General features: G+C 41.9%; 1 protein-coding gene across 1 annotated transcript in view; it reads left to right on the top strand.

Moving 5' to 3' along the window:
- LOC112237176 (adhesion G-protein coupled receptor V1-like) overlaps positions 1-20,369 on the top strand; it is a 225,981-nt gene that overhangs the window by 62,218 nt on the left and 143,394 nt on the right. The window contains exons 34-45 of the mRNA XM_042320335.1: positions 4,409-4,539; positions 4,641-4,740; positions 5,038-5,217; positions 7,462-7,631; positions 7,936-8,023; positions 10,085-10,163; positions 10,572-10,710; positions 11,032-11,173; positions 12,103-12,368; positions 15,747-15,922; positions 16,058-16,185; positions 16,326-16,507. Coding sequence (XP_042176269.1) covers positions 4,409-4,539; positions 4,641-4,740; positions 5,038-5,217; positions 7,462-7,631; positions 7,936-8,023; positions 10,085-10,163; positions 10,572-10,710; positions 11,032-11,173; positions 12,103-12,368; positions 15,747-15,922; positions 16,058-16,185; positions 16,326-16,507 — 1,781 coding nt within the window. The remainder of the gene's footprint in view (positions 1-4,408; positions 4,540-4,640; positions 4,741-5,037; positions 5,218-7,461; positions 7,632-7,935; positions 8,024-10,084; positions 10,164-10,571; positions 10,711-11,031; positions 11,174-12,102; positions 12,369-15,746; positions 15,923-16,057; positions 16,186-16,325; positions 16,508-20,369) is intronic.

Genomic DNA, 20,369 nt, shown 5'->3' with positions numbered 1-20,369 from the left:
CAACACAGCTACCATACAGCAACACAGCTACCATAGCTTAACACTGCTACCATAGCTCAACCTCATTCAACACAGCTACCATAGCTCAACACAGCTACCATAGCTCAACACAGCTACCATAGCTCAACACAGCTACCATAGCTCAACACAGCTACCATTGCTCAACACAGCTACCATGCAGCAACACAGCTACCATAGCTTAACACTGCTACCATAGCTCCACCTCATTCAACACAGCTACCATACTGCAACACAGCTACCATAGCTCAACACCGTTACCATAGCGCAACACAGTTACAATAGCTAAACACGCCATAGCTCAAACTTATTCAACACACTTACCATAGGGCAACACCGCACCATTGCACAACACTGCTACCTTAGCTCAACCTCATTCAACACAGCTACCATACGGTAACACAGCTACCATAGCTCAACACAGCTACCATAGCTCAACACAGCTACCATAGCTCAACACCACTACCATAGCTCAACACCGCTACCATACCTCAACACTGTTACCATAGCGCAACACAGTTACAATAGCTCAACACCGCTATCATAGCTCAACACCGCTACCATAGCGCAACACCGCTACCATATTGTAACACCGCTACCATAGCGCAACGCCGCTACCATAGCTCAACACATTTGCCATAGCTTAACACAGCTACCATACAGCAACACAGCAACCATAGCTTAACACAGCTACCATACAGCAACACAGCTACCATAGCTCAACACCGATACCATAGCTCAACACATTTACCATAGCTCAACACAGTTACCATTGTTCAGCATGCCATAGTTCAAACTCATTCAACACATTTACCATAGGGCAACACCGCACCATAGCTCAACACTGCTACCATAGCTCAACCTCATTCAACACAGTTACCATTCGGCAACACAGCTACCATACGGCAACACAGCGACCATAGCTTAACACAGCTACCATAGCTCAACCTCATTCAACACAGCTACCATAGATTAACACAGCTACCATATCTCAACCTCATTCAACACAGTTACCATTCGGCAACACAGCTACCATAGCTTAACACTGCTACCATAGCTGAACCTCATTCAATACAGCTACCATAGCTTAACACTGCTACCATAGCTTTACACAGCTAACATAGTTTAACACAGCTACCATAGCTCAACCTCATTCAACACAGCTACCATAGCTCAACCTCATTCAACACAGCTACCATACCGCAAACACAGTTAGCATAGCTCAACACCGCTACCAACCTCATTCATCACTTTGCACTCCGAGGGATTCGGAGACAACCAATGAATTAATGAAGGAATGCAGCAGGTAGTGGGAGGAGCATGTGGTAATAGGTGGCTCATGTAGTTAGTTCCAGGCATAGCTCATTGGGCATGCATGACAGAGCTCTTCCACTTTTATCTTTGGCAAATCCTTACACCACTTACTGATATGAGTCTCTGAAGCACCTACGGTAGCTAAGGAAGGTCCTTCAAATTGCCCTCGTCAAGTCCTATATCCTGGTTAACTAATCTAACACAGCAGACTATGGCTAACATTTGCATGATGAAATGCCAATGAGAAATAACCAGGAAGGAGACCTATATAATCAAATGCAAGTTCCAAATACTGCCTCTCATCACATGCATCACACAGTTTACTAAACCCATGTTGAACAAGAGTCTCCTTATAATCAGTGGTGTGGAATCTACTCTAAAATATATAGTTTACCAAGCTACCAATTACTTCATACTGGAAGAAGTTAAGTTACATTTAAAGCTCCTCTTAAAGTGTCAATCAGCAGTTGAAACAATAACACAGCTAAGGGATAGGGCTGGAAAAGTCTAACCACTCTCAAATTCATAAACAGAGCTATGTATGCAAGGACTGACCATGATATCCAAATTATAGTTTTAACCCTGTTTTGAGGCTATATAGTGTTGTTTACATTTAATTTGTTTACTAACATTGAAAACAAGCGTATGTTGGGTTCTGATGGGGTACAACAGTTGAACTAAGCTCATGAGGCATTTATAATTGATATTTTTCAGGAATCAGTGGGCTATATGTCATTAATTAGTCTGGTTAGACTTTAAACTCTCTTTACAGACTCACATTAAGCATCTCCAATCCAAAATTAAATCTAGAATCAGCTTCCTATATCGCAACAAAGCATCCTTCACTCATGCTGCCAAACATACCCTCGTAAAACTGACCATCCTACCGATCCTCGACTTGGGTGATGTCATCTATAAAATAGCCTTCAACACTCTACTCAACAAACTGGATGCAGTCTATCACAGTGCCATCCATTTTGTTACCAAAGCCCCATACACTACCCACCATTGCGACCTGTACGCTCTCGTTGGTTGGCCCTCACTTCATACGCGTCGCCAAACCCACTGGCGACAGGTTATCTACAAGTCTCTGCTAGGTAAAGCCCGGCCTTATCTCAGCTCACTGGTCACCATAGCAGCACCCACTCGTAGCACGCGCTCCAGCAGGTATATCTCACTGGTCACCCCCAAAGCCAATTCCTCCTTTGGTCGTCTTTCCTTCCAGTTCTCTGCTGCCAATGACTGGAACGAACTGCAAAAATCTTTGAAGCTGGAGACTCATATCTCCCTCACTAGCTTTAAGCACCAGCTGTCAGAGCAGCTCACAGATCACTGCACCTGTGCATAACTCATCTATCTACCTACCTCATCCCCATACAGTATTTATTTATTTATCTTGCTCCTTTGCACCCCAGTATCTCTACTTGCACATTCATTTCCTGCACATCTACCATTCCAGTGTTTAATTGCTATATTGTAATTACTTTGCCACCATGGACTATTTATTGCCTTAACTCCCTTATCTTACCTCATTTACACTCACTGTATATAGACTTTTTGTTTTCTTTTGTTCTACTGTATTATTGACAATGTTTTGTTTATTCCATGTGTAACTGTGTTGTTGTAAGTGTCGAATTGCTATGCTTTATCTTGGCCAGGTCGCAGTTGCAAATGAGAACTTGTTCTCAACTAGCCTACCTGGTTAAATAAAGGTGAAATAAAAAATAAATAAATAAAAATTCAGAAGTCCGAAAATGGAAGACGCTACTGCAGATTGCCCACTTAAGAAACATACAGTTTACTGAACTAAAGTCACTTTGAAAAAGTAGTTCACTATATCCAAACTACTTCATCATATTTAAATCTTAAATGTCATAGACTACAAATTGCAAAAACAGATCACTCTGGAGTCAGATGTTAACAGAATGTGTAATTGAGCTAGCTCGTTGAAGATGTTAACTGCATTGTCGGAACAGAAACAAACATCTTCTGGCTTAATGGCCAACGTGACTGGTGTGATGAAAGAAACAGGTGGCTCTGAGAATTTCAATTCAACGGCTCAGACACAAGAGGTATGTGGCAGGGTTTTAACAGTCAATCTGAAAACAAGACTACCTAGGAAGATCAGCATGAAGAAAAAAATATTGCCTACTTTACTCATATTTTAGTATATTTTTGCAAAACAATGTAGTGTGTAGTTCCAGTAGTTAGCTACAACACTACATGGCAACAAAGTAATTAACTACTGAAAACACTAACAAGATTTAAATTTAGTTCAACTACCACCAAGCTACTGCAAAATGTAGTTAAATTACTAGTTGATGTAGTATATGTAGTTCACTACTCCCCAACACTGCTTATAATGCACATTGTTAAGGAAAAGTTTTAAATTAGCATGTGCTATTTTGCATGATGAAAATGTTGCTCCACATGTATTATCTTAAAAGGTGACTAACGTGTGTGTGTGTGTGTGTGTGTGTGTGTGTGTGTGTGTGTGTGTGTGTGTGTGTGTGTGTGTGTGTGTGTGTGTGTGTGTGTGTGTGTGTGTGTGTGTGTGTGTGTGTGTGTGTGTGTGTGTGTGTGTGGTGGTGTAAAGTGAAAATACGTAAATGTTTTTGGGGGTATCTGTACTTTACTTTACTATTTATATGTTTGACTACTTCTACTTCACTACATTCCTAAAGAAAATATTGTACTTTTTACTCCATGCATTTTCTCTGACACCCGAAAGTACTCGTTACATTGTCGAATGCATAGCAGGAAGGAAAATGGTCAAATTCACACTTATAAAGAGAACATCCCTGGTCATCCCTACTGCCTCTGATCTGGCGGACTCACTAAACACAAATGCTTGGTTTGTAAATTATGTCTGAGTATTGAAGATACTTACAGATATTTATTTTTTTGTCATTTTATTTGAGTCATTTTCTATTAATGTATCTTTACTTTTATTCAAGTATGACAACTGGATACTTTTTCAACCACTGTGTGTGCATGTGTTTTGCGTTTGTATGTGTGTGTGTGTGTGTGTGTGCGCTTGCGTGCGTCTGTTCATCCGTGTGTGTGTGTGTTGTAGGGGAGAGGCTGCCCCTGCTGGTGATCAGGACAGCTCCCGGGCTGGGGAACGTCACAGTAGACTGGGCCTTCCAAGGACCCCGTGTTGCCAGGACCTTCACACCCACCTCAGGACTACTTTTCTTCACTGGGGTAAATTAAACTGACCAATCTGTTTCACATGGTTTACATGCCATGCACAGTACAAGGTTTATTCGGGTGTATACAGTACGAGCATATTGTCACTCACACAGGGAACACTGAACAACACCATAGTCCTCCAGCTGCTTGAAGACTCAAAGCCTGAGGAGAAGGAGCTGTACAGGGTGATCCTGTCCAACGTCCGCACATATGGTAAATCACCTTCTCTGTCCTCTTCCCATCAAAATACTGAACAGGCACATTTCAAAATATTTCCTATGATGTACTTGGATCTCTGTTTATGTAACTTCTATTTAACCATTGCGAGTCAGTTAAGAACACTTTTTTTATTTACAGTGACGGCCTGGCAATGACTCTGTGTAGCATTGATCAGCAATATAGGTTACCATAGCAAAGAGTTAAGTCTGTAAGAGCCCCTAAGGCTGGGGATGAGTTTGACTAGGGTTTGTATTGATAGTATCTGTCAGTTCTGTTCTCCTTGTCCCCCAGGTGTTCTGGTAACGGGTCACGGAGCGCTGGATGACCAGGGGCGCGAGGCGGTGGTTACCGTGGAGACCAGTGATGGGCCATTCGGGATGCTTAGCATCGCCCCGTCCTCCCTCAGACAGAACACGGAGGAGCGCGACGGCACCCTCAATGTCTTCATCAACAGAGAGTTTGGGGCTGCAGGTCAGTCTGGGACCTCAACGTCTTTATCAAAAGAACATTTTTGGCTTCAGGTCAGTCGTGGATAGGGACTTGGGACTAGTGGCGACAGTTAGTTATCCCTGACCACTTGATCTGAGCTGGAAAAATTCCAGTTCTTAATGATGGCAAAAGTTCAGACTATACTGTACATTTGATCAATTTTCTCAAAACAACATCAGACTTTTTGCCACTCAGGCTGCGCTTACTCAGGCTGCCAATTTCGTAAACCCAATTTTTTGCAAAAATATATCTGATTTGTCAAAAGACCAATTGGTGGCAAAATATCAGAATTGGGCTGCCTGTGTAACTGCAGTTCTGTTCACACATCCAAGTCTGCAGGTGACTGTTATCGTATTTTATGTGATCTCATTGAAAAAGTAATAATGTACAGTACCAGTCAAAAGTTTGGACACACCTACTCAATCAAGGGTTTTTCTTTATTTTTACTATTTTCTACATTGTAGAATAATAGTGAAGACATCAAAACTATGAAATAACACATATGAAATCATGTAGTAACCAAAAAAGTGTTAAACAAATCCAAATATATTTTTGATTCTTCAAAGTACCCACCCTTTGCCTTGATGACACTCTTGCCATTCTCTCAACCAGCTATGGCTGGAATGGTTTTGCAACAGTCTTGAAGGAGTTCCCACATATGCTGAGCACTTGTTGGCTGCTTTTCCTTCACTCTGCTGTCCAACTCATCCCAAACCATTGCAATTGGGTTGAGGTCAGGTGATTGTGGAGGCTAGGTCATCTGATGCAGCACTCCATCACTCTCCTTCTTAGTCAAATAGCCCTTACACAGCCTGGAGGTGTGTTGGGTCATTGTGCTCTTGAAAAACAGATTATAGTCCCACTAAGCGCTAACCAGATGGGATGGCATATCGCTGAAGTATGCTGTGGTAGCCTGGTTAAATGTGCCTTGAATTCTAAATAAATCACTGACCGTGTCACAAGCAAAGCTCCCCCACACCATCACACCTCCTCCTCCATGCTTCACGGTGGGAACCACGCATGCTGAGAGAATCTATTCACCTACTCTGCGTCTTACAAAGACACGGCGGTTGGAACCAAAATCACAAATTTGGACTCATCAGACTAAAGGACAGATTTCCACCGGTCTAATGTCTATTGTTCGTGTTTCTTGGCCCAAGCAAGTCTCTTTTTCTTATCGGTGTCCTTTAATAGTGTTTTCTTTGCAGCAATTTGAACATGAAGGCCTGATTTACACAGTCTCCTCTGAACAGTTGATGTTGAGATGTGTCTGTTACTTGAACTCTGTAAAGCATTTATTTGGGCTGAAATTTCTGAGGCTGGTAACTCTAATGAACTCATCCTCTGCAGCAGAGGTAACTCTGGGTCTTCCTTTCCTGTGGCCGTCCTCATGAGAGACAGTTTCATCATAGCGCTTGATGGTTTTTGCGACTGCACTTGAAGAAACGTTCAAAGTGATTTAAATTTTCCGCATTGACTAACCTTCATATCAAAAATAATGATGGGCTGTCATTTTTCTTTGCTTATTTGAGCTGTTCTTGCCATAATATGGACTTAGTCTTTTACCAAATAGGGCTATCTTCTGTGTGCCACCCCTACCTTGTCACAACTCAACTGATTGGCTGAAACGCATTAAGAAGAAAAGAAATTCCACAAATTAACATTTAACAAGGCACAACTGTTAATTGAAATGCATTCCAGGTGTCTACCTCATGAAGGGCTCCCGAGTGGTGCAGCGGTCTAAGACACTGCAACTCAGTGCTTGAGGCGTCACTGCAGACACCCTGGTTCGATTCCAGGCTGTATCATAACCGGCTGTGATTGGGAGTCCCATAGGGCGGGGCACAATTGGCCCAGCGTCGTCCGGGTTTGGCCAGTGTAGGCCGTCATTGTAAATAAGAATTTGTTCTTAACTGTTCTTAACTTAACTGACTTCCTTAGATAAATCAAGGTTACAAGCTGGTTGAGAGAATGTCAAGAGTGTGCAAAGCTGTCATTAAGGCAAAGGGTGAAAAATCTCAAATATAACATATAATTTGGTTAACACTTTTTGGTTTCTACATGATTCCATATGTGTTATTTCATAGTGTTGATGTCTTCACTATTATTCGACAATGTAGAAAATAGTAAAAATAAAGAAAAACCGTGGAATGAGTAGGTGTGTCCAAACTTTTGACTGGTGCTCTATGTGTTATCAGTTAAGTATTGTTGGTGTTGTGTTTCCAGGGGTAGTGAATATCAGCTATGAGACGGTCCGAGGATCCCTCCAGGACCTTTCCCAGGTGGAAGGGGGCGGGGCCCTGGCTGAACCAGGACAGGACTTCCTCTCTGTATCGGGCTCAGTGATCCTGCAGGATGGACAGATCTCTGTGGCCATTCCTGTCACCATACTGGATGTAAGAGCACCACCAGGGCTGTGCTCAATGCCTTTTCAATTTAGTCAATTCATCAAGTCAACGGAAATTCCTATACCAATATTCCTCAATGCCTCTCTATGTATTTTTGGGGAATTGTAATTGTTGTTAACTTATTGAATTGAAATGGAATTTAACCCAACTCTGGCCCACCCAGGAAACTTCTCTCATTTGGCTCTGTTGGTGCTCTGGAAGGCTTGTAGATGTGTATGGATTTCATTGGAGTTTTCATACGGTATAAATGTAGGCTATATGTCATACAAATTGTATACATTTATTTTTCCAGGATGACATCCCTGAGTTGGAGGAATTTTTCCTGGTCAACGTAACGTCTGCAGTACTCATCACCACCCTCACACCTGGTCCTAAACTAGGTACGCTGGGTTTGGCCCAAATGGACAACTATGTAAATCACAAAGCATTCTAAATGTGCATTTTCCCACAGAGATCCTACAAATCACTTTTAGTTCTACATGTAATTCTATGGGTTTTCCAACTATTCCCTTGTGCATTCTGTTGTCTGCCATAATTTTATGAATGGGTAACTTAAGAAAATGATGAGTAGACAGAATACTAAACAGACTGTAGAGACACAGGCCCATCTGCCATCACTCAGTGGCTACGCTTCTTATGATTGATATCTCCCATGAGGGGCCGTTTGGGTCGAGCTGAAAAACGCTGTGTGGTGAGAAATGGGACAGCCAAACCAAATGCTTTAAATGGCAGCCTGTGCCCAGATTGAACTGTTGAACTGACTGACAGACAGACAGAGACGGACAGAGAGACGAAGACGGACCGAGAGACGGAGACGGACCGAGAGACGGAGACGGACCGAGAGACGGAGACGGACCGAGAGACAGAGACGGACAGAGAGACAGGGACGGACAGAGAGACAGAGACGGACAGAGAGACAGAGACGGACAGTGAAATAGAGACAGACAGACAGACAGACAGACAGACAGACAGACAGACAGACAGACAGACAGACAGACAGACAGACAGACAGACAGACAGACAGACAGACAGACAGACAGACAGACAGACAGACAGACACAGACAGACAGACAGACAGAGACACAGACAGACAGACAGAGACACAGACAGACAGACAGAGACACAGACAGAGACACAGACAGACAGACAGAGACACAGACAGACAGACAGAGACACAGACAGACAGACAGAGACACAGACAGACAGACAGAGACACAGACAGAGACACAGACAGACAGACAGAGACACAGACAGACAGACAGACAGACAGACAGAGACACAGACAGACAGACAGAGACACAGACAGACAGACAGACAGACAGAGACACAGACAGACAGACAGAGACACAGACAGACAGACAGAGACACAGACAGACAGACAGAGACACAGACAGACAGACAGACAGACAGAGACACAGACAGACAGACAGACAGACAGACAGACAGAGACACAGACAGACAGACAGAGACACAGACAGACAGACCGAGACACAGACAGACAGACCGAGACACAGACAGACAGACAGACAGACACAGACAGACAGACCGAGACAGAGACAGACAGACAGACAGACAGACAGACAGACAGACAGACAGACAGACAGACAGACAGACAGACAGACAGACAGACAGACAGACAGACAGACAGACAGAGACACAGACAGACAGACCGAGACACAGACAGACAGACCGAGACACAGACAGACAGACCGAGACACAGACAGACAGACCGAGACACAGACAGACAGACAGACAGACAGACAGACAGACAGACAGACAGACAGACAGACAGACAGACAGACAGACAGACAGACAGACAGACAGAGACACAGACAGACAGACAGAGACACAGACAGACAGACAGCGCTACTAAGGACATTATAAATAAGTCAACACATACTCTGACTGTCAGCTGCATGTGAGAAGTGAATGTCCCTCATCTCCAGTTCTATTAGAATGGTTAACTGACAACTTCAAATGATGTGCACACTTCAATGAGGCAGAGGCAGTGTGTTGTTGTGAATCTGGATGGCCAGATAGCTAGCAACAATGACAAGAAGTTTTATCTTGTTCTTGATACCATGTCTTGTTTTGAGGTGTTTTGTCCTGACTAATATGGCAAAACAATCTCTAGCTAGCTAACCAACAACTATAATGATGTATTTGAGAGACAACAGGTGCTCATTGTGCAAATTAATTTATGTTTTCAACAAACATTGGAGACGAAATATAGTTTACATGTTGTCAACCATCTAAGTCAACCACATCGGTTTTGTTGCTAAACAACCAACGTTGTAGCGTTTTTCGATGCTCTGGCCCAGCTTTTCAGGTCATCGTGTTCATGCTGAAGATAATGCTAGTTTTTGAATGATAATATTACTTGAACGAGACTTTAGAACATGAGGTACCCTTCCTATTGTAATGTTGCCTTTCCTCTTCAGATACACATGGTTTGGTGGCAGAAATCAGCATCGGTGCCAATGATGGAATTCGAGGTGTCATTGAATGGACCAATACTAAGTAAATGGCTCCGCCTAACATTGTCCTTTACATTGTCAGTTGTTCCTCCTGTCTTACCTCTACAACATGTAGTCTGGTTGTAGTAGACATGTAGTTTGGTCTGGTTCTGAAAGCACTACACTCAGAAACACTCTCTACACTCTGTATAATTCCCCCTCCCACTGACACTGTTGCTTGTTTGGGAAAAGCCCACACTGCTCCCCTCCATCTGTTTTTCTGTCCCCTTTCATGACTGTAAACTAATAAATCACCCAAGTCACTAAAACACAGGGATCCTTATTCTCATTTACATGTACATTTGAGTAATTTACTGAGGCAGACATTCTTATCCAGAGAGACTTACAATTAGTGCATTCAACCTCAGGTGGCAGACACTTCTGATGTTTGGCTGTGTGTTTTTCCTTGTAGCTTTGAGGTGAATGAGACCATGGGAATGCTGAACCTGGTGGTCTACAGGAGCTCAGGGACCTACGGAAACGTCTCGCTCTTCTTCTACACTCAGAACCTGGAAGGTCAGCTGGGTCTGGACTTCAACGCCACACCATCGGTGAGGCCACGCCCCTAACACACTAAACCACCAATCAGAGTTCTTAAATTATGTAGGGCCAGAGGCGTGCTCAGCAAGACACATTGTTTTGGAACGTTCAGATATAAAATATGCTATGTAGAACAAACATGCCTCTCTGATGTACACTGTATTCATGGTATTTCCATCTGCAGCGTTTGACAACATTTGGCTATTGAACATGGCCCAGGAGTTTTCTCTGACCAGGTGATCTGACCTGGGAAAACTCTGGGCCCCAACGATGAGACTAAACACATCATGCTCTACTGTGAGTTCATGCAGTACGTTTTGTTTGTTCTTCAGATGCTCCACTTCGCTGATGGCGAGAGGCATCAGTTTGTTGAGGTGCAGATCATTGATGACGTCATCCCAGAGGGAGCTGAAAGGTTCCAGCTCATTCTGGCTAATCCATCATCTGGGCTTAAGCTGGGAGCCAATACCACAGGTAGGATGTGCTGGAAGCCTGTAGCATCATGCACATTCATTAAACCTGTTTACAGTGGTGGAAAAACTACCCAATTGTCATATTTCAGTAAAAGTAAAGATACCTTAATAGTGAAAGTCACCCAATAAAATACTACTTGAGTAAAAGTCTAAAAGTATTTGGTTTAAATATGCTTAAGTATTAAAAGTAAATGTAATTTCTCAAATATACTTAAGTATCAAAAGTATACACATTTTCTGCACAGACTGCACCATTTCCTTGTTGTTTTTTAAAATGTACAGATAGCCAGGGGCACACGCCAACACTCTGACACGTTATAAATGAAGCATTTGTGTTTAGTGAGTCTGCCAGATCAGAGGCAAAAGGGATAACCGGGGATGTTCTCTTGATAAGTTCATGAATTTGACCATTTTCCTGTCCTGCTAAGCATTCAAAATGTAACGAGTACTTTTGGTGTCAGGGGAAATGTAGGGAGTAAAAAGTACATTATTTTCTTTAGGAGTAAAGTAAAAGTTGTCAAAAATATAAATAGTAAACTACAGATACCCCCCAAAAATGCTTAAGTTGTATTTTAAAGTATTTTTACGTAAGTACTTTACACCTCTTCCTGTTTTATATTGTGTTGAAGGTACTTTAAAAAAAGTCTACGTCAGTGTTTCCCAACTCCAGTCCTCCAGTACCCCCAACAGTACACATTTTTGTTGTAACCCTGGACAAACATACCTGATTCAACTTGTCAACTAATCATCAGGCCCTCAATGAGTTGAATCAGGTATGTTCGTCTGGGGCTACAACAACAATGTGTCCTGTTGGGGGAACTGGAGGACTGGAGTTGGGAAACACTAGACTACGTACCTGTGGTTTCACACATGAAATATGACATACTCTCTGATGAAAACTGCTTTCCCTTTCTCCCCTGTCGCCTATAGCAACGGTGAACATCTTGGCCAGCGACGATGGCCACGGTGTCATATCCTTCAACAGCAGCCAGCCCTTCCTGCTGAGGGAGCCTACGTCGCTGTCCGGGCTCGGGGAGAGCGTTGCCACCCTGTACGTTGTGCGTGACCCACCCCAGGGCACCTTCGGCACCGTCACTGTCCAGTTCACCATTACACACGCCAACGGAACACTGGCCCAGGACGATCTCGTACCCTGGCAGGGCTTTGTGATACTGGAGGACGGAGTCAAGTTCAAGGTCAGTAGGATCAAAGCAAAACATTTCAGCGGCCCCTCTATTGACAGCTGAGAGAAAAACATAAATGTTTAAGTTTTAGAGCAATTCTACACATTTTGCCATGGGGCGGAGAAAATATTTAGCAATTTTACAGCTACTTTTCTGCAGTTATACACATTTTGTGGAGAGAAATGTTTTTAAAATGATATCTGAGTGAGAGTGACTAACAAAATCAACTTTCTAGCTGACATGGGCAAATTGAATGACTGACATAACAAGAGAAACATTTCAAGTATTGCACCTTGGGTATTCTACTCTTCTCAACTTCCTGTTGAAATTTAGAAGCCGACTGGATTCCAAAACATTTTTATTTTGTGTAAATTGATCTGTGGACCAACAAAAATCCCCCAGTTGCCCATCCCGGGTATAGATACAGGAGAACTGATTGAACTGTTGAACTGAATAGATTGAAGATATATATTGAATAATTAAATTAATTGATTGAAGATATATATATTGGGTAATTAAATTAATTGATTGAAGATATATATTGGATAATTCAATGAATTGATTGAAGATATATATTAGATAATTGATTGAATAGATTGAAGATATATATTGGATAATTCAATGAATTGATTGAAGATATATATTTGATAATTCAATGAATTGATTGAAGATATATATTGGATAATTCAATGAATTGATTGAAGATATATATTGGATAATTCAATGAATTGATTGAAGATATATATTGAATATATATATTGAATAATTGATTGAATGAAGATATCTATTGGATAATTGATTGAAAAGATTAAAAATATATATTGGATAATTGATTGAAAAGATTAAAAATATATATTGGATAATTGATTGAATAAATTGAAGAAAAATATTGTATAATTGATTGAAGATATATATATTGGATAATTGATAAAAGATATACAGTATATTGGATAATTGATTGAAGATGTATAATTGATTGAATATATATATTGGATACTTGATTGAATAGATTGAAGATATATATTGGATTATTCAATGAATTGATTGAAGATATATATTGGATAATTCAATGAATAGATTGAAGATATATATTGGATAATTATTTGAATAGATTGAATATATATGATGGATAATTAAATTAATTGATTGAAGATATATATTGGATAGTTAAATGAATTGATAGAACATATATATTGGATAATTAAATGAATTGATTGAAGATATATGTTGGATAATTCAATCAATTGATTGAAGATATATATTGGATAATTGATTAAAGATATACAGCATATTGGATAATTGATGGAAGATATTTATTGGATAATTGATTAAAGATATACAGTATATTGGATAATTGATTGAAGATATATATTGTATAATTGATTGAAAAGATTGAAGATATGTATTGGATAATTTAGTTAATTGATATAAAGGCAAGAGGCGTGTTATTTGGAGAATATCAAAGGCCGTTAGGTATAGACATCTTATCTGGATGTGTTTCAGTACCTTGGAAACACAGAGGTCAGGGAAGCTATAAAGCCCTTTATATTCTCATCTCTGACGTGCTGATGATCTCTGACGTGCTGATGATCTCTGACGTGCTGATGATCTCTGACGTGCTGATGATCTCTGACGTGCTGATGATCTCTGACGTGTTGATGATCTCTGACGTGTTTGTTGATGTTCTCTGACGTGTTTGTTGATGTTCTCTGACGTGTTTGTTGATGTTCTCTGACGTGTTTGTTGATGTTCTCTGACGTGTTAGTTGATGATCTCTGACGTGTTGGTTGATGATCTCTGGCATGTTGATTGATGTTCTCTGACGTATTGGTTGATGTTCTCTGACGTGTTTGTTGATCTCTGACGTGTTGGTTGATGATCTCTGGCGTGTTGGTTGATGATCTCTGATGTGTTAGTTGATGATCTCTGATGTGTTGGTTGATGATCTCTGGCATGTTGATTGATGTTCTCTGACGTGTTGGTTGATGATCTCTGACGTGTTGGTTGATGATCTCTGGCGTGTTGGTTGATGTTCTCTGACATGTTGGTTGATGTTCTCTGACGTGTTGACTGATGATCTCTGACATGTTGATGTTCTCTGACGTGTTGGTTGATGATCTCTGGCGTGTTGGTTGATGTTCTCTGATGTTGGCTGATGATCTCTGACATGTTGATAATCTCTGGTGTGATGTTCTCTGACGTGTTTGTTGATGATCTGGCGTGTTGGTTGATGATGCCTGACGTGTGTTGATCTCCGATGTGTTTGTTGATGTTCTCTGATCTTGTTGATGTTCTCTGTTTGTTGATGTTCTCTGATGATGATCTCTGATGTGTTGGTTGATGATCTCTGATGTGTTGGTTGATGATCTCTGGCATGTTGATTGATGTTCTCTGACGTGTTGGTTGATGATCTCTGACGTGTTGGTTGATGATCTCTGGCGTGTTGGTTGATGTTCTCTGACATGTTGGTTGATGTTCTCTGACGTGTTGACTGATGATCTCTGACATGTTGATGTTCTCTGACATGTTGGTTGATGATCTCTGGCGTGTTGGTTGATGTTCTCTGACGTGTTGGCTGATGATCTCTGACATGTTGATAATCTCTGACGTGTTGATGTTCTCTGACGTGTTAGTTGATGATCTCTGGCGTGTTGGTTGATGATGCCTGACGTGTTGGTTGTTGATCTCCGATGTGTTTGTTGATGTTCTCTGACGTGTTTGTTGATGTTCTCTGACGTGTTTGTTGATGTTCTCTGACGTGTTGGTTGATGATCTCTGATGTGTTGGTTGATGATCTCTGGCATGTTGATTGATGTTCTCTGACATGTTGGTTGATGATGCCTGACGTGTTGGTTGATGATGCCTGACGTGTTGGTTGATGATCTCTGACGTGTTGGTTGATGATCTCTGACGTGTTGGTTGATGTTCTCTGACGTGTTGGTCGATCAAATCAAATCAAATGTATTTATGTAGCCCTTCGTACATCAGCTGATATCTCAAAGTGCTGTACAGAAACCCAGCCTAAAACCCCAAACAGCAAGCAATGCAGGTGTAGAAGCACAGTGGCTAGGAAAAACTCCCTAGAAAGGCCAAAACCTAGGAAGAAACCTAGAGAGGAACCAGGCTATGTGGGGTGGCCAGTCCTCTTCTGGCTGTGCCGGGTGGAGATTATAACAGAACATGGCCAAGATGTTCAAATGTTCATAAATGACCAGCATGGTCGTATAATAATAAGGCAGAACAGTTCAAACTGGAGCAGCAGCACGGTCAGATGGACTGGGGACAGCAAGGAGTCATCATGTCAGGTAGTCCTGGGGCAGTAGTCCTGGGGCATGGTCCTGATGTTCTCTGACATGTTGGTTGATGTTCTCTGATGTGTTGATGTTATAGACTTTGGAGATCTGGGCAGTTCTGGACGCTGAGCCTGAGGTGAACGAGACATTCACAGTGACCCTGTCCAGTCCAACTGGAGGGGCGCGGCTTGGAGACATATTCTACACAGTCATCACTGTGCTGCAAAACTCCGCCCCTCTGGGCCTCTTCCGCATCGCCTCCTCCCTCAACAGGTGAGCGAACACTGGATCACACTCACACACGCACATGCACACACATGCATTCACACATTCAAACATGCACGCACACACACAAACGCTCACACAGACATGCTCACACACGTCACACATGTACATCTATCTCTGCAGGACTGATAGCTCTGTGGTGGGGAAGGAGGGCGGTAGGACCGTGTTCTTGACTGTGTCCCGCATTAAAGGTCTGGAGGCAGCGGTCAGTGTGGAGTGGGAGACTCAGTCGGACACAGCTGTTGCCGTGGGTAAGATGGGCTAGGTACTTCATTTCTGCACACAGTTAATATCATATGCCCTCAGTAGAAAATATAGTGGGAATTTCAGTTCCAGGTCTGTGTTCATATGTTCACCATGATATACAGTGATTATACCAGTCAATTTTCAGAGGGGACTCTTCCAGTGATGGCAGTGTATCAGATCTTCCCAGAGACCCCCACCTCAGGCTGGTGTTCCCTGGCTGGTGGAGCCTCTCCTCTGGCCATGAGGCTAGACAGGCCCTCAACTGGAGGCTCCACCCAGACCCACGCCACTCTTTACAGGTGGCAGGGGATGTTGGTGCCTATACAGGTAATCTAGTGATGTATCTAAACAGTATCCTATAGCCCAATTCCATATCGACCCCTAGACCCTACACACTAAGCAGGTGGAGATCGGAGAGGATGTGGCAGCTATAAGTAATATAGTAATTGGCTAAGCAATATGCTGCATATTTACCTCTTTTAGGCTAAGCAAAAATATCCATCTTGACCCCTGATAGGCTAAGCAATTATCTCCATCTTGACCTCTGATAGGCTAAGCAAAAATCTCCGTATTGACCTCTGATAGAACTTATTGCATAGCTTATCTTGGCCTCTTATAGGCTTAGCTATAAGCTCCATCTTGGCCTCTGCTAGGCTAAACTACATAGGTACGATAGTTGAACTATATACAGTGCTTTCAGAAAGTATTCATATCCCTTGACTTTTTTTCTCACCCATCTATACACAATACTCCATGACAAAGTGAAAACATATTTCTAGAAATGTTTGCAAAATGATTGAAAATGAAATACAGAAATATATAATTTACATAAGTATTCACACCCTGAGTCAAAACATGTTAGTGTCACGCCCTGTATGAGATATCTCTGTTTTCTTAATATTTTGGTTAGGTCAAGGTGTGACTAGGGTAGGTGCGCTAGTTTTTGTATTGTCTAGGTTTTTTTGTACAGTGCCTTGCGAAAGTATTCGGCCCCCTTGAACTTTGTGACCTTTTGCCACATTTCAGGCTTCAAACATAAAGATATAAAACAATTTTTTTTGTGAAGAATCAACAACAAGTGGGACACAATCATGAAGTGGAATGACATTTATTGGATATTTCAAACTTTTTTAACAAATCAAAAACTGAAAAATTGGGCGTGCAAAATTATTCAGCCCCTTTACTTTCAGTGCAGCAAACTCTCTCCAGAAGTTCAGTGAGGATCTCTGAATGATCCAATGTTGACCTAAATGACTAATGATGATAAATACAATCCACCTGTGTGTAATCAAGTCTCCGTATAAATGCACCTGCACTGTGATAGTCTCAGAGGTCCGTTAAAAGCGCAGAGAGCATCATGAAGAACAAGGAACACACCAGGCAGGTCCGAGATACTGTTGTGAAGAAGTTTAAAGCCGGATTTGGATACAAAAAGATTTCCCAAGCTTTAAACATCCCAAGGAGCACTGTGCAAGCGATAATATTGAAATGGAAGGAGTATCAGACCACTGCAAATCTACCAAGACCTGGCCGTCCCTCTAAACTTTCAGCTCATACAAGGAGAAGACTGATCAGAGATGCAGCCAAGAGGCCCATGATCACTCTGGATGAACTGCAGAGATCTACAGCTGAGGTGGGAGACTCTGTCCATAGGACAACAATCAGTCGTATATTGCACAAATCTGGCCTTTATGGAAGAGTGGCAAGAAGAAAGCCATTTCTTAAAGATATCCATAAAAAGTGTTGTTTAAAGCTTGCCACCTGGGAGACACACCAAACATGTGGAAGAAGGTACTCTGGTCAGATGAAACCAAAATTGAACTTTTTGGCAACAATGCAAAACGTTATGTTTGGCGTAAAAGCAACACAGCTCATCACCCTGAACACACCATCCCCACTGTCAAACATGGTGGTGGCAGCATCATGGTTTGGGCCTGCTTTTCTTCAGCAGGGACAGGGAAGATGGTTAAAATTGATGGGAAGATGTATGGAGCCAAATACAGGACCATTCTGGAAGAAAACCTGATGGAGTCTGCAAAAGACCTGAGACTGGGACGGAGATTTGTCTTCCAACAAGACAATGATCCAAAACATAAAGCAAAATCTACAATGGAATGGTTCAAAAATAAACATATCCAGGTGTTAGAATGGCCAAGTCAAAGTCCGGACCTGAATCCAATCGAGAATCTGTGGAAAGAACTGAAAACTGCTGTTCACAAATGCTCTCCATCCAACCTCACTGAGCTCGAGCTGTTTTGCAAGGAGGAATGGGAAAAAATTTCAGTCTCTCGATGTGCAAAACTGATAGAGACATACCCCAAGCGACTTACAGCTGTAATCGCAGCAAAAGGTGGCGCTACAAAGTATTAACTTAAGGGGGCTGAATAATTTTGCACGCCCAATTTTTTTAGTTTTTGATTTGTTAAAAAAGTTTGAAATATCCAATAAATGTCGTTCCACTTCATGATTGTGTCCCACTTGTTGTTGATTCTTCACAAAAAAATACAGTTTTATATCTTTATGTTTGAAGCCTGAAATGTGGCAAAAGGTCGCAAAGTTCAAGGGGGGCGAATACTTTCGCAAGGCACTGTATGTCTAGGGTTTTTGTAGGTCCAGGTGATTTGTATGTCTATGGTGGCCTAAATATGGTTCCCAATCAGAGGGAGCTGTTTATCGTTGTCTCTGATTGGGGATCGTATTTAGGTATCCATTTCCCTTTGGTGTTTGTGGGATCTTGTCTATGTGTAGTTGCCTGTCAGCACTTGTTTATATAGCTTCACGTTTTGTTTTGTTATTTTGTTAGTTTGTTCAGTGTTCATTCTTTAAATAAATAAGAATGTACGCATACCACGCTGCGCCTTGGTCCGATCCTTATGACGAACGTGACAGAGACAAAATGGACAGAGACAAAATGGACCAAGCGTGTTCAGGAGGAATGGACCTGGGAGGAGATCCTGGACGGAGCAGGACCCTGGACGCAGGCTGGGGAGCATCGCCGTTCTAAGGAGGAGATAGAGGCAGCGAAAGCGGAACGGCGATATTACGAGGAGTTGTACCAACGAGACAAGCACGAGAGGCAGCCCCATAAAAAATGTTTGGGGGGCACACGGGGAGATTGGCTACTAGGGTAGCCTAGTGGTTAGAGCGTTGGACTAGTAACCGGAAGGTTGCAAGCTCAAACCCCCGAGCTAACAAGGTACAAATCTGTCGTTCTGCCCCTGAACAGGCAGTTAACCCACTGTTCCTAGGCCGTCATTGAAAATAAGAATTTGTTCTTAACTGACTTGCCTGGTTAAATAAAGGTAAAATAAAATTTTAAAAAATAAAATAAAGTTGGTTGTTGATCATTGCTAGACAGCCATGTTCAAGTCTTGCCATGGATTTTCAAGCCGATTTAAGTCAAAACTGTAACTACCCACTCAGGAACATTCAATGTTGTCTTGGGAATCAACTACAGCGTAGATTTGGCCTCATGTTTTAGGTTAATGTCCTGCTGAAAGGTGAATTTGTCTCCCATTGTCTGTTGAAAGGCAGACTGAAACAGGTTTTCCTCTAGGCTACAATTCTATACGCCATCGGAGACCATACAGCTGTAGTTTTGGCTACACGGCTGGGAATGGTTAAACTCTGACACTATCGATCACTACAGAATAAGATAAAATCTTAGAAGTATAATTACTAGTCTGCAGCTAGAAATTACGCAAATCTAGAACGAGAATACAGACAACAGCCGAAGAATCTATTCTATGAGAAGTATCCATTCTAACCACCTACAACCACAAAAGACATTGTGACTTCTGGGAAAGTTAACCAGAGACTCTGATGAACTCTACAGGATGATCGAGGATTCCAACAGAGAAGACAACGAAATACGGGCGAAAATATATCAATTGTAATTTTTCTCGAATGAGCGGCCATTCATGTGCAAAGGATTAGCATTTCAATTAATATAATTATAGACTGTGTGTAGTGAATACATTTAGTCTTTCCCGCTCTTTCTCAGTTCCCACCCCTTTCCATTTGTCTACCAGCCCGTCATATCGGCTTAGCCCACTAGGGACTTTTCTATCATTGTTAGTAACCAATATCTACTGTTTGTTTGTTATGTATTTCTGTGATTATTTATTTATTCATTTATTTAGTAAATAAATAATGAAGCCAATTTGTATATTGGTGATTCATGATGGAA

This window comes from Oncorhynchus tshawytscha, linkage group LG04 (assembly GCF_018296145.1).
Source record: "Oncorhynchus tshawytscha isolate Ot180627B linkage group LG04, Otsh_v2.0, whole genome shotgun sequence".
Lineage (NCBI taxonomy): Eukaryota > Metazoa > Chordata > Actinopteri > Salmoniformes > Salmonidae > Oncorhynchus > Oncorhynchus tshawytscha.
This window is presented reverse-complemented; position numbering and strand designations above follow the sequence as displayed.